This window comes from Prionailurus viverrinus, chromosome D1 (assembly GCF_022837055.1).
Source record: "Prionailurus viverrinus isolate Anna chromosome D1, UM_Priviv_1.0, whole genome shotgun sequence".
Taxonomy (NCBI): Eukaryota; Metazoa; Chordata; class Mammalia; order Carnivora; family Felidae; genus Prionailurus; species Prionailurus viverrinus.
The window spans coordinates 64,829,998-64,844,724 of NC_062570.1; the positions used below are offsets into that span (position 1 = coordinate 64,829,998).

The window sequence follows — 14,727 nt, forward strand, 5'->3', positions numbered from 1 at the left end:
ATTCTCTCTCCACACCCCAGCTTAGTTATCTGTAAAGCAGAGCTCATAATATCCTCTTTGTAGGCAGGCTAGAGCTGGCAGTAAAAGACCATCCACAGCGAAGATTCACATTTTTGAGGCCCTGTGCCTTCAACTGCCCATTAGTCCCTGGATTGTCCCATCACTGAGGCCACTAGTGTATCATCTGTCCATGTTGAGGCTCCTGTCACTGTCCTTCACTTATCTATCGAGGCACATTAAGAAGGCTGTATCCAAGGGCAAGACTGAAGTAGAGGGGGAGGCAGGGTGATCTCCCTGAATCCAAATGGGACCATTTTTATTTAACTTTTTTTTTTTTTTTTTTTTTTTTGGCTCATACGCTGAAATGAACGCACCCAACCTTGCCCTCATTACCACTAGTAGGCCTTTGGTGGTCTTGAAATAACAATTTTACCTCTAAGGTATGAGCAACGCATATCCTTGATAGTGCTGTCTGTTCTGATTCAATATGTGGGGGTCCTGGATCTCATGAACTTAGAGGGTGCTAGTGTCAGATGGGACCACACCAATGTGTCCCACTGCTTCCCATGTAGCTGCCACAGGGCAGCCCTGACCAAAACCCTGTTCAACTACCCCTTGGGCCCGTGTCCTTTCAGACTATGCTGAGCCAGGACCAGCTGCTGAACGACTCTCTCCTGGCGGCTCCCAACCCTGAGGACTGGAGATGACTTTCTTCATGGCCAAGAGGCCAGAGAGGCACGTGTGGGGGCCCCAAGTCTCTGCTTCAAGGGGGGCTGGCACAGCCACCCGCAGAGTCCAGACGGGCTGGCAGGACATCTTGGAACGTGGGTGCTGACAGGAGCGAGCAGAGTGGTGAACAGATGTCAGGGGGTGGGCCCAGGGGGCCCCGTGTTTTCAACTGTACTGTGCTCTTCACCACAGCTTTAATACCTTTTGTACTTTTATACGTGGACTGCACCCCACTTCTGTGGGGAGGGCAGTGAGACATCAGCACAGACTCGATTCAATGGCTCACGCTCTTCCCTGAGACAGTTGGGAGGTTCTTACACCAAAGGGAAAGGGCAATGAGTTCATAAAAGCTCTGCTGTTAAGAAAATCCTGAAGACAATGTTCTGGCTGTACTGGAGTGGCTGGAATGAAAGGGGGCCCCTCCTGGGCTGCTTCCACACACAGGGAGTACTTCATCCACAGGAACCTGGCCAGGGCGTTGGTGTTCAGGGTGACTGCAGGGAAGGAGCGATGGGCCTCTCTTCCCACTGCCCCAACTGCCCTCATCCTACCCTCCTCTGCAACAGAGGTTGTCAGTGCTGGGCCTCCTCCAGAGTAGAGGCTGCTCTAACACGTGCAGGCACTCAAGCTCTCCCTAGCTGACAGGCAGCACAGGCTCCAAAGTGCGGTTGTCTGATCAAATGGCTCCCCCCAGTGGACAGTGCTTGCTTACCCCAAACCAACGGTTCCACCGCCACTCGCCATCTTCCCAGAGCAGCCTGTTCCTCTGGGGTGTCTCCTACCTCACCCCACGTGCCCCAGCCATACTGTCCCGCCCAAACGGTCTCCCCACTTGGCAGAGCCCTGTCCTCTTCCTCCCTGTGGTGGCTTGGGCCTCCTCTCTCCTCTGATTTCCAAAGCTGGTCTCCTCCTTGGTCCATCACCTTCCCAATTGGTCCCTCCAAAGGTTCTCTACCTTACCCCAGAGTGGCCTTCCCAAAGCACTGTTTTGATCCTGTTACCTTTATGCTAAGAACGCCTCAGTTCCAGAAGCCAGAGTAGAGTTCAAAAGCCTTTGCTAGCACCCAAGGCCGTTCAGAAGCCACTCTGTAGCCTGTGTCTCTGCGTTTCCCCCACCGTGGGACCTACTTTTCCCCCGTGGTCCCCTTCACAAGACCCAGCATGACACCACTTCTTTCAGGAAACCTTCACTGGTGTGTTGGTTAGAGGTCCCTGTGTCCCACTGTGTAGTCTGCCCTTGAGCCCGAGCCCTTCCTGGCTCACCCTGAAGTACTGTGTCTTCCTTTCCATAGCCTCTCAGCACAAACTCACCAAGCAACCTGCTATGCGTGGGCTCCTGTACAGACCAGAATAAGAGCCAATGCTGGTCCTTAGACTGCTTAGGGCCTCCATGCTGCCAAGTTCCCCATCCACCCACCCCTTCATATGTGCGGGTTAAGCATGTTCCATGCCAGGCTCTAAGAAGGGCTACAGATACAGACAGGCATGAATGTCAAGGTCCTTGTCTGAGGGTGCTGATGGTCTAGTGGGGGGTGTACATCTGTTTCAAACAGGCATGTGCTGAAAGTTACAGAGGCTCCAGTAGAAGTCTCTACAGCCTGAAAGAACAAGGTGTCCTTTTTAATGGAGAGCTGGGGGAGGGGACTGAAAACGACTTGGATTTCAGAGATGAATCAGGTTCCCCAAGGGTGCCAGAGGGGAAAGGCATTCCAGGCAGATGGACATGGAACATGCCAGCACATCCCAGGAAGTGCCCAAAGTTGCTAAAACCAGAGAACAGTTTCTCAACCTCTGCGCTGCTTTCACTTAGGGCTGAATAATTTGTCGTGATGGGGGCTGGTTTGTGTGTTGTAGGAGGTTTCGTGGCATCCTCTACCCCTGTCTGCCGCCTCTGGTTGTGACAACCGAAAATGTCTCCTGACTTTGCCAAATGTTCGGGGGGGGGGGGGGGGGGGTGCAAAACTGCCCCCTAGCTGAGAACCACTGGGCCACAGAATGGGGTAAAAGTTGGAGGCCCAGGGAAGGAAAAATCTGGTGAAGTCAGCTGGAGTCAAATCAGGAAAGGCCCTGTGAGCCAGGTCCCTGTGATTTATCTTGGAGACACAGGTGGCCAGATGGGGACTAGTGAAAGCAGGGACAAGCATGGGAAGATGTGTGTTAGAGAAAAATATCTGCGAGTAGGCTCTTCCTCACCCTATAGCACCTGGCAGAGTATCTTTCCCCAAGTAGGGGATTCACTGAGGGGGCACTGAACACACAAATGAGTGAAGGCTCACCGCCCCCAGCCCCGCCACCGTGGCGCCCCTACTGGCCCTCAGGGGATCATCCCTGTAGGCAGGGCATAGCTGCACTTCAGTGAGATCTCTAGAGCCGTTTTCCTTTGTCCTGTACCCAACCCCCGCCCCCCCCCCCCCCCCACACACACACATGGTGACACCAGTTTGCAGCAACACTACCATCCAGTTTCTGTAGAAAGGCAATGTCTTGGATTAAACACAGCCGGGTCTGAAGCCCACCCCTGCCACCTCCTGTTGGAATGACCTGGGGGCAAGAACTTCATCTTGGAGCCTCAGTTTTCTCCTCTGTAACTTGGAGAATAACTCCCCCCGTAGAATCTCTGGCTTGTTATGAGAATGATGAGAAGTAAAGTGCAGAAAGGTTCTACCCACTCACAGTGACAGAGAAGCATATCAGCCTGGCCAGGAACAGCAGAGGCCATCGTGGTCACTTGTATGATTTGGGTTTAGCAACGTGAAGGATTTAAGGAATAGCTCCTGGAGCCTACTCTTGTTTGCAAATTCAGAAGCTGCTATATTAACCACCCTGGGCACCATACTGGGATGCTAGGAAAACCACAGCCCTGGCCTGTGTTTGTTGCATAAAGCCCAGGAGTCCAGCATTCCTGGAGCCTGCCTACCCTGTGGATTTACTACTACCCTAATACATTTGAACATCATTCCCACTTCAAGGGTCTGCCACAAAGGAAGGAAGGATGCACGTGGAAGGTGCCTAGGCCCTCCAGTAGGTCTGGCCTTAAACACAGGATACTCTGAAGAGGGGTGTTCAGGAGACAGATTGGAAGCTGACGTGACCCCACTTGGATTCTTCTGGAATTCTGCCCCTGCACTTTTGCCAGTCCTGACCTCCTTGGGACAGAGAACAGTTCACATGTAGGGCTGGCCAAGGCCTTCTAACCTTCTAAAACTGCCTAGCAGGTGTCCCACAAGCCCCATCTCATGAGCTGTCTGCTTTGGACTGAAGCTTATCTCACTAAACTATGGGAAGAGCTACGAATTGAGCCTCCCAAGCAAGGCGGTCTCAGAAACCAGTTTATCTCCAACCCTGTGAATGCTGCTTTGTAGGCCCACACCCAGAAAAGGAGCGATGTGCCCAAGGGTGCATTACAGGCATTTGTGAACACACGCCACTTTAATGTGCTGAGGCAGAGCTCACTCTGAAACAGAGGAAAGGGACCAGGCAGATTTGCTAAGAGCAAGGGAGGTATTAGTAAGTGAAAATCATGTCCTTGGTATAACCCAGTTTCTCCAGATTAGGGTGAGCGGCTGTCTGGATCAGGGGCAGGGGTCCACACACCAGGATGAACATGGACTGCCCGGGAGGAGGGAGGTGCTCCTTGATCATGTTGGCAGTGATGTAGCCTGAGCTGTACTTCCAGCCTGAAATGAAGCAGAAGTAGAAAAAAGCTGTGGGTGTGCCAGGTGGAGTCCCTGACCCCAAGCCTCCTGCCTGGCCTCCCTAGAGAAGGAACCCAGGCTGCTCTCCAAGCCTTAGAAGCCTGCGTTGCTGTTCTCTGCAGAGAAGCCGCAAAGTCAAGGACCTGGTAGGCTCAGGCAGCCTTCAGAAGTGTCTACCCCCAGATCCCAGGCTCACTGCTGGGACTCTGAGGCCCCCAGCAGGTGTCTGATGCTGCCGGCACTGTCAGGGATGGAGAACACAATAGTGGAGTGTGGTCTGAGTCATGGCAGAGATCTGGGGCCCTACAGACTGAGGTTTGCGGCTCAGTTGGGGGCGCCCTCTGCTGGGCAGTGAGCTATATGACAAGGCAGGTGCAGTTCAGCGCAGCAGGAGAGTGACAGCCACGGATGGTGGGCTGTGCGTGGTGCTAGCCACGTGCTGGCAGCCACGTGCTGGCTAGGGTCACAGCAGCTGGCTGGGGCTTAGCACGTGATGACTGCTATCCAGGAGAGGCCGGGTGGTAAGGGAGAAGGGGTCACTGGCCATATTAGATGCCACGTGTGTGCTATCTCTGTGGGATGCTGTATCAAGTGTAGCATGGAGTGGGTGTTCAGACTGACTCAATGACTCAGTGTCCCTCTGAGTCCCTCCTGAGGTTCAGCGCGTATATGGACTGCTGCTGAGATATCACACACATGTCCTTGAGTGCTCTCACAAACAGGTCATCCCAAATCCTCTCTCCCTCAAATCCCTCCATTTCCCATGCAGAGACAGAGCTGAAGGTCTCAGCCCTCGAGCACAGATCCAAAAACCAAACCCAGGGACCAGTTCCTGAGGTGGGTCAAGGGTTGGAGCTAACCCACAGTGGGTACAATGGGGATCGTACCAACAGGAGGCCTGTCCAGGGTGTACCACAGGCTGAACTGTTCCGGGTGAGTTCTGGCAACTTCTTCAAGCTCTTTTCTCACCAAGATATCCTCCTCTGTCTAGAAAATAAGGAACGTGAGCAAAGCCCCTCCAGGGACATCCTGCTTGTCCCCCACACTGGGCACACGGGTCAGCACACGTCTGCCCAAGCTGCCACTGCTCTAGTTGGATGCTGTCACCACGGCTCCTGGGGCAAATGAAGGTTCTGCGGCACTTCCTGCACTACCAACCCTCTCTCGTGGGTGGAGGAGGTGGGCTGTGCGGCAGAGGCGGTGACTGTCCTCAGCTGGAAGGACACAGCTGAGCACAGGTGCACAGGCTGGGTGGCCTCATTCTGACGGCCCAGACCCCCACCCCCATCCACACTGAGCACCAGGCTATCCTGCCGGGCTGGACCGAGCTTAGTGTGGGCCCAGGGAGTGCAAGGGGCAAAGGCCATAATATGGAAAGAAGATCGCACCTAACACCACAGCACTGGAGAGCTACGGGACAGGAAAGCAAAGGCTGGAGCTCATCTGGGGAAAGGGAGCCAAAGCCACGAGAAACCTGTGCCAGGCCCAGAGGTACCACACAGAGGACCTGGACCTCAAGACTCTTCACAGTTCCTGCACCAGCAATCCTACTCCTGGGATTCTGTTTAAGAAAATAATCTAAAAGGCATCAAGCCTAGGCTATATTGTTCATCACTATATACTTGACAACTGGGAAAACTGAAAACAATCTGAAGGCAGAAGATGTAGTAAATTATGGTGCAACTTGGTACAGACTGATGAAAATATGTACAAAGAGTTTTGACGAGAAGAAAGTGTGTGGTAATGCTGGGTGAAAAAACAAAACTGTGTTACAGATGTAATTGCAAATATATGGCATGTATAGAAAAAAAAAGTCATATTTATTTTTGTATTTTCTGAAATTTCTACTGAGGGCATCTATGACTTTATACTCAGAAAACCAGAATGACATATTAAGAAAGGAAGGAAAGCTTAGTACGTAAAGTGGCTGGGGGAACAGTTAAAAACAAAAAAAAACAACCGAAAAACCAGGCCCTCCCCCAAGGCCGCAGGCACCCCAGCAGCGAGAGAGCTCACTTCGGGGGGAGGTATGAAGGCAGAGGCCCCACTCAGCAAACATTCCATCCCACCCCTGCAAGCTCAGGGCTGATTTGGCAGAGCTGACCTGGTTGGCAAAGATGAGGGACATCCTGGTCCTGTCGTCGGGGTTCTTGGTGATGTGGCGAATGAGCTGCAGCATGGGCGTAATCCCTGGAATAGTAGCAGGTGGGACACAGCTAGCCGCTCTCTCTCCCTCTCTGCTGCCCACAGTCCCTAGTCTGCAGCCCCTTAACAGTCTTCCTTAGCCACAATCCTACTTTTCTCATGTCTGCCCCCAAAACTCAAAGTGGAAAACCACCCCTCCTTTTGGTTTCCCCTTCCAATGCAACAATAAATCAAAAGGCCCTTTCCTGTTTTCCTGTGGCAAGATGGAAGGAGACTGGCTCGGAACTGAAAGTGGGCTGCACACCCAGCTCCCTCACTTGCTGTCTGACTGTGGTCAGTCACGTGCCTGGCTGCGTGTCCCCATTTGTAAAAGAGAACAAGTAAATGTGTTCATTTTACGAGTGCCCGTTGTGGTGCCTGGCACATTATAGGTGTTCCCACGTTCCATTCTTTCAGGCATTCATTTTCAAGGGATGGGGAGTATCAGGCTTGACCTGGATCCAGGAGCCCTTGGGGGACCATGTGTGGGCCTACTCAGCTCGGTCCCCAGACCTTTCTATGGTCCCCAGCATGACTTCCTGGGGCAGCCACCATGTTGAGTAAGCGGAGCAGGGCACACGAGGTTGGTTTCCAGGCCTATCATCAACCTTGCACTTCCATCTAAAACAGCTAGGAAAGGGTCTCCCACGCCACCCCTTCTAGCATCAAATGAGTCCAAAGTTAAAAAGGTCTGGGAACCCACCCTGTGGCTGAAGCCCCAGAAGCCTCTTACCTGTGCCCCCAGCAATCATTCCCAGGTGACTGACTACCTTTTCTTCAGGCTCACTTGTTTTGTATGGTTTGATTGAAAACGTTCCTGGAAACACAGAGGATACTTCTGACTTCTGCAGCTCTTGCCTGAGAGCTTACAAAAGATCCCAGATGCTCCTTGGGACCCCCAGGAGGAAAGTCCACCTGAGGAAGTGGCCACACCATTCTAAACCAGAAAAGCAAGTCGGTGTGCCCCGTTCCACCAGTCCCCGTGCCCTGGTGCACAAAGTGGAAACAGAGGCTGGGCTTCTTTGAGGACTCACTAGACCTTTTCTTCTGAGGAAGGAGAGGGGCACAGTGAAATTAAATGGAGCCTCGCAGAGCACTGAGCCACAGCAGTGAATGAGTGAGTCAGTGGTGAACATGTGAGTAAGTAAGCGAGTGTGGATGGCATCCATCTATCCATTCTTCAGCATTAGCGGGCACCTCTTATGTATCAGGCGTTGTGCTGGACAGACAGTGATGAGGAAAAACCCCAGCACTCCCCTACCATAACAAAGCTTACAATCTCAAAAAGTGTGTGTGTTGAATGAACGTATGAAGACTTTAAGGACAAGTGCACATGACCCAAACATGAGACGTTTTCTAGAACAACCACAGGAATCTTCCTCCCAGCAGGAAGTCCAGCATAAACCCCCTAGTACCTGGCTCATGATAGAACAGGCGACCGGTGGGCCCTCGAAAAAGGACGGTGTCCCCAATTTTCATGTTCTCCAAGTACTGAGTCATCTTCCCCCCTTCTGGATAATTGGGGTGTACATTTTTGAAGTAGATCTGAAAAAATAAAGCAGCCTGTTTTTCACACACGCAGACCTGAGGTCACAGCTGCATACAACTGAAAATTCCATTTGCCACTGGAAACCTTGCAGAGAAAATCCTCTGTGCTCACAGTTGCTCTAAGCACCCCCTGAAGACTTGGCCAAATCAACAGCTTCACTGTTAAATGACAGTGCTGGAAAGCCCTTCCCAGGACCCGAGTCCCCTCTCCACCCTACCACCTTTAATAGGCTTGTGGGGGTGAGGCAGGTGGACCCAGTAGGCACCATTTACCTTTATAATCAAGTCCACAAAGCCTTGGTCATCATCACTGGACACAGGCGTGTAAGCCCTGACCACCAGAGCACCATCAATTCTGGCCAAGAGATGGATATAGTTACCTGCAGAAAAAGCATCCAGTGTTAAATGTGAGCACAGCCAACCTAAACAGGACCCAGGATTCCCATAAAGGACTTGGCTTCAGGGAAGTGGGTGCATGTGGCAGGGTGCATGGGAGCACGGCCAAGCAGAGGAGGAGTCCAGATCCAGGAGGCCTGGGTCCTAGGCCTACCCTTGTCACTCTGCATGCTACCCTGGGCAAGTCACTTCACCTCTCTGGGTGAGTGGGGACGATATGCCTGCCCTGCCCCCATCCCAGGGGAGCTGTGAGCTTCGTGTGAATGCACCTCACTCATTAAAATATTCTGTGGAACAGGAAGACCTCATTAAAGTTGGAGGCTGAGTATTAAAAGTAATAGGAGTGTTTCCCTTTTAAATATTTTTTGATGTTTATTTTTGAGAGAGAGAGAGAGGGGTGGGGGGGGGTGAGGAAGGGCCAGAGAGAGAGGGAGACACAGAATCCGAAGCAGGCTCTAGGCTCTGAGCTGTTGGCACAGAATCCGATGCAGGGCTCAAACTCACGAACCAAGAGATCATGACCTGAGCTGAAGTCGGACGCTTAACCGACTGAGCCACCCAGGCATCCCAGGAGTGTTTCCCTTTTAAAGCAAAATATGTTGCCTTCACAAAGTCATTTCTTCTTAGACTGAGTGGATCAGTGGGGTCTGTGAATGAATCACGACCCCCTCATCTGTCTCTTGCTGCTTGAGCCGCCCTAGACTCACAGGCATGCTGGGCCCCGGGATTTGGATACTGCAGACCAGGAGTTCTAGAAAGAGTATTGTGTCTTTCTGGCCAATGGCTCTGCTCGAGGGGCAGCAGTAAAGTTTTGAGCCATGGAATTCTGCCCCTCCTGGGTAGAACCGAATGGACCAGGTATGGCCAGAGACTTACATATGGTGACAACCCAGTGTCACATAGTGGGTATGGTGACTCAGATGGTTGCTGGATCTAAAGTGGGAGCTTCAGTGACTAAGACAAGCAGTGGTGAGGGCAGGAGCTGCCATCAAGAGATGCTAAGAGACAGAGGCAAAATGAAGCTTTGTGCCATCCAAGGGAGTAGAAACTATGCACAGGAAAGATGGAGCAGAGGTGCAGACAGAAGCGGAGACCTGGGGAGACACAGAAAGGAGGAAGAGAAGGAGGAGAGGAGGAAGCCTTGAAAGTCCTCAGGGTCTGTGAGGAGGTCCTGAAGCCTGAGGTGCAAACACTCGGGGTTAAAAAAGGACAGGCGCTATACTGGAATTCAAATGAAGAGAAAGGAAGGGAAGAAAGAAAAGACAGGCTCAATGACTCTGGCTGTGGCCTGGCTGGGCATCAGGGATGTGCAGAAATATATGCCTGAGGCAGTTTCCTTCTGAGAACAAATCTGAACCTGGAGACCTCAGATAGGCTCTTTCAGATGCAGCCAACCTGGGCCTGGCCTGGCAGTGTCCGTCCCCGGGGAAAACGGGGCTGCCTAGCTGGCCCCATTTCTAAGCTGCTGCATTTCCTCTGACCTGGAAAGCATTAGTGATCGCCGAGTCCTCATAGCAGACTCTCCCAGAAGCCTCTAAACTACCTGTCACACTAACTTTGCACCGCCTACACCAGGGCAGAGGAGAGGGTGGGTCATGGAAGATTCTAAGAAATTTCTATTCCTCGAAGTTTTTCATTCTTTTAGCCTTCTTGCCAACAGGACTCACCCCACAGACTAGGCAGAGGGCTGTAAGGCAGGCGGACACTGAGCTCTTGTGGATGGGGACAGAGAGAGGAAGCAGTAAGGAGGCTCAGGAGCCAGGCTGGCTGCCTGGTCACCGGAGAGGTCAAGGTTTTGTAGGACAAGTAGGTCATGGATTAGGATCTCCACCAGGTTGGCAAGCAGCACTAGCAATTTGTACAAAGCTCTGAATCCCCAGGCTGTGGACCTAGCAGAGGATTTCTACCTCATCAACATGAAACTGGGTGTCTGGTGGTGGTACAGACCAGAAAGGGGGTAACTCGGAACTCTAAGACCTCTAGGGCTGGTATTCACAATGGGTCCCTCCTTGTGTGGATCTGAGGTCCCTGCTGAAAAGCCACACTATGTGGGGAAGACACACTTGACTCCCTCCTGCCTCTCCACACATTCTGGGCCTTTCTCCTGACTTCAGGGGAACATCAGTTCCTTCTACCCCTCACATGTACACAGCACTTGGCACTTTCTGAATTTTCTCATCCATCAGTCACTTTACCTTCACAACAACCCAAGCGGCGGACAGGCCTGGGAAACCCCATTTCATAGACTGAGGCTCAGAGAGGTTGAAGGACTTGACTCAGGTTGCCCAGCAAGGAGCCTGTGATGAGATCCCAGACCTTCTGATTCTAGATGCACTTCCTTTCAATGCTGAGATATCACTTCTGTGTCAGCCCAAATCAAACAGTGAGAAAAGAAATGGACTGTCCCCAAGCCCATCTCCCTATCTCTCTTGAGCTCACGTGTCAGGAAAGATAACAAGGAGACTGCTGCACACCAGCTGAGTTTTTGAGAGGAGCAGAGTGCCTGCAAGGCCCAGTCCTGGCGATGATACTAAACCCCACTCACCTACAGGAAGCCCCAAGACATGGTCCGGTGAGGGCAGTCCAAAGCGGAACCTCCGGGTGTTGTGGCTGATTTGCTATAAAATAGAAAACAGAGGCATGGGGCGCCTGGATGGCGCAGTCGGTTAAGCGTCCGACTTCAGCCAGGTCCCGATCTCGCGGTCCGTGAGTTCGAGCCCCGCGTCGGGCTCTGGGCTGATGGCTCAGAGCCTGGAGCCTGTTTCCGATTCTGTGTCTCCCTCTCTCTCTGCCCCTCCCCCGTTCATGCTCTGTCTCTCTCTGTCCCAAAAATAAATAAGCGTTGAAAAACAAAATTAAAAAAAAAAAAAAAAAAAACAGAGGCAGACTGTCAGCTTTCTAGAAGCCTTTCTGGGCAACTAAGATGCCTGGGAAAGGAGCTCTATTTGGGACTACCCCGGAACACACAGATGTACACACACACACACACACACACACATACACTCAGTGAGGAGCAAACTGGAGGCCCTGAAACTCCTGTCCCATTGCCCTGCCTTCCCAGCCAGCACATCCCCCACCACTCCTGTGCTCTTCTCTTTCACAGGCTGACAGTGGAAAGGGTGGGCTGACTCCATTACCTCTTTCTCAATCAAAGGCAGTGGGTACTTGGTTTCAGAGTCCTGTAGGGTGATACATCTCTTCCTTGAGTTCATGTTCCTCAGGGCCAGCAGGAGCACTGTGACTCCAAGGACAGTGATGACAAGGAGCAGGGTTGGGTCCTAGCAGACAGTGTGAACAGGGCACCTCAGGTCCCGCCGGCCCCAGGGGAAGGACTGTGCTCAGGCACAGCAGTACCCTCCCATACCAAAGGCACAGAAGAAACCAGACAGAGGGAAAGGTAATAAAACAATGCAGGCTGAGCCTACAGTGGACCCGGAGGGTAGGGAGGGGTCAGCTGCACATCAGACCACGCCAAGCAAATGGCCAGGGAGTGCTAATGTCACCAGGCCAGCCCTTCCTGCCCATCTGCCTCCATCCTGGTTACATTCGAGGGTGCAAGTCCTGGGAGTCCCCTCCTTGAGGTGATGACACTGCTTCTAACCCACAATCTGGAACATGGTCCCAGTCCCCAATGGCAGAACTAGACGGGGATAAGCGTTGACTCCTCCAGGAGGTGGCTGCGGCTAGGCAGGGATGGGGCTCACTTCCCCGCTACTTCCCTATCCAGGCGGGGTTGGGGTGGGGTGAGTACCTTCTATCTGGGGGTGGGGGGCTTACCTTAGCGCCTCGGGACACGCCAGCACCCACCAAGGCAGGTGAAGGAGGCCTGGACTCTCACCTGCAGCCACTCCTCCGGGCTCCCGCCCCCGCCCCCGCCGCCAGCACTGCCAGACTGGCCATCGCCCAGCCAGCCGTCGCGGGACCGGGGAAGGGCCGCGGGCTCCCTCTCTCGCCTGACGCCCCGCTCCCCGCCGCGCCACGCCTGCCCCGGCGCCGCTCGGGCCCGCCCCGCTCCCCGCCCCGCGCGGCGCCGACCGGCCCACGCCCTCGGCCGCCAGGCCCGCCCGGGGCCCCGTTGGACTCCCACGGCCTCGCCCCGCTGCCGTGCCCTGGGCACCCACCCGGAACGAGACGCCGAACAGGTCGTCGAAGTGGGGCTGGTTGCGAGGCCGCGGCGAGTCGGGCGCCCGCAGCTCCGCCTGGCGGACGCGGAGGCCTCGAAGCCGCGGCCGGCGACGCGCTCCCGGCCACTCCCGCTTACCCCCACACCGCGCGCCCCCCACGCACCCCCCGCGGGAACCCCCCGCGTACCCCACCTCTCACCGTCCCCCGCGCGACCCCGCCGTGGAGCCCCTCGCGTAGCCCCCCACGCACCCCTCCCCACTAACCACCCCCCCGCGTGCCTCCCCCCGTGGACCCCCCCCGCGTCCCCCGTGGAAACCCCCCGCGTCCCCTCCTACACCCCCTACCGCTCCCCATCCCCCGCGCGAACCCCCGGGGAGCCTCTCGCGTACCCCCGCACCCCTCCCCGCTACCCCGCCCGCGCGCCCCCCCCAGGACTCCCCTCCCCTGCACCCCCCACCGCTCACCCACCCCCCACCCCCTTGGCGCCCTAGGAGTTCCCGGTCGCGTGACTCTCTCTCTGCCCCGCCCTGCCTCTAGGGGCTGCACGCGACTAGGGGCTGCCATTGCTGCGGGGTCCCCGTTCCCAGGGGCCATCCCTTGTTTATTCGTGGCCCCCTCTCCATCCTGCCCTCCTTCCTGCACCCTCTGAGCAGCGCGGATGGAGAACCTCCTCTCTGCACCTTATGGAAACTTTGCCAAGGCTGGAGGAAAGGAGGGGCGTCTGAGTGGTAAGAAGGGGATGCTGATAAAGGAAAAGGGAATTCAGGCCAATTCAAAGAGCACAGGAATATATCCGTTTGACGCGCGTAAAGAGCTCCTACTCTGAGCCTGGTCTAGTGCTGGGTGTTTCCCCGAGGCGGAGATGTAACGGAGTTAGGTCATTCGTTGCAACGTTCATTCATTCATTCATTCTCCATTGGGAAAGAGACAGATAATAGGTACCCAACACCAGACCAATAGGAGACAGAATGGCAGGCATAGATTATGGGGGTTCTCCGCGGCACATTTCAGAACATTGGTAACCCTTCTCCCCCAATCAGTTCTCCCGTTGCCGGTAGCAAAGGTAAATCCCTGCCTCCTGGACCTGAAGGGAGACAGGGAAACTGAGAAAGTAGATTCCCACCCCAACCCCAGCCCCCAAACACGCACCGGCACAGGCACGTACATGGTGGACGCTTCTAACATTTGCAGGTACTGAGATATTATCGCAGGATATTATTATTGATATTATTATTATATCTTAATAATTAATATATCTTATTATTGATGAAAATGATAACTTGTGAACCAAATATCATAGCTGAGGAGGTTGAACATTCTTCATATTTTTTTTCCCCATGGCAGTTCTTTTTCTGGAAAATAAAAATGCCTACTCATGACCTTGGCCCATTTTTCTCTTGAGTTGTTCTTTTTCTTACTAATTTTTAGGAGTCTTTTATATATATTTTAGAGACCACGTCTTTGCCAGTTATATCAGTTACAATATTTTCTCCTGTTGTACAACTTTCTTCTCTTTTGTTTCCTTTCTTTTGTCTTCTTTTCTTTATTTCTTTTCTTTTTCTCCTGCCTCCCTCCTCTCTTTCTTCTCTCTCTGTCTTTTGATGAATAGAAATTTGTAATTGCAGTGTAGTCCAATGTATCAATCTTTTGCCTTTATGGCTAGTGCTTTGTATGACCTGTCTATTCCTACCCAAGATCCTAAAGATAGTCTCTATTTTCTCTGACACACTTAAAGTGTTTCCTTTCACATTTGAGTCTCTCAACCACCTGGAAATGATTTCTGTATATGATGTGAAGCAGGGATCCAATTTAATTTTTTCCATATGGGTTATGTGTTGTCTCAGTAATATTTGTTGAATTGCTCATACCTGGTCACTAACCTGCAACGCCACCCCTGTCATATATCAGCTTTCCCTTTGATCTCATTGCCCAGCCCCTCTGCCAATACCATACTGCTCTAATTACAATAGTTTATTACAACTGTTTATATCTTTCACTTATACTTTCATTGGGTCTCAGTTCAAATATCAGTTCTTTAGAGATGCCTGAT

The 14,727-nt window shown here is 53.0% G+C and overlaps 2 protein-coding genes across 15 annotated transcripts in view; one reads left to right on the forward strand and one right to left on the reverse strand.

Annotated features, from left to right (window-relative positions):
* PPFIBP2 (PPFIA binding protein 2) overlaps window positions 1-14,727 on the forward strand; it is a 157,935-nt gene that overhangs the window by 140,935 nt on the left and 2,273 nt on the right. For 9 of the 13 annotated variants that reach the window (XM_047876792.1, XM_047876796.1, XM_047876800.1 and 6 more), the window contains one exon: window positions 5,416-6,176. The exons of 1 other annotated variant lie outside the window; for it this stretch is intronic. In XM_047876792.1, the coding sequence (XP_047732748.1) occupies window positions 5,416-5,517 (102 nt within the window). In that variant the 3' untranslated portion in view covers window positions 5,518-6,176. Of the gene's footprint in view, window positions 1-635; window positions 6,177-14,727 lie in introns of those variants that run through there. 3 more of the 13 variants (XM_047876794.1, XM_047876793.1, XM_047876797.1) reach the window with 3 other exon arrangements.
* On the reverse strand, window positions 4,127-12,818 carry LOC125176045 (NADH-cytochrome b5 reductase 2). 2 transcript variants are annotated; one of them, XM_047876809.1, is made up of 9 exons: window positions 12,674-12,818; window positions 11,690-11,830; window positions 11,098-11,170; window positions 8,430-8,536; window positions 8,024-8,153; window positions 7,342-7,425; window positions 6,529-6,614; window positions 5,312-5,411; window positions 4,127-4,406 (listed from the first exon to the last, which is right to left on the reverse strand). In XM_047876809.1, the coding sequence occupies exons 2-9, from the start codon at window positions 11,762-11,764 to the stop codon at window positions 4,234-4,236; spliced, it is 828 nt and encodes a 275-aa protein (XP_047732765.1). In that variant the 5' UTR covers window positions 11,765-11,830; window positions 12,674-12,818; the 3' UTR covers window positions 4,127-4,233. The 2 variants fall into 2 exon arrangements, with proteins under 2 accessions (XP_047732765.1, XP_047732766.1); XM_047876810.1 differs by lacking the exon at window positions 12,674-12,818 and adding an exon at window positions 12,330-12,458.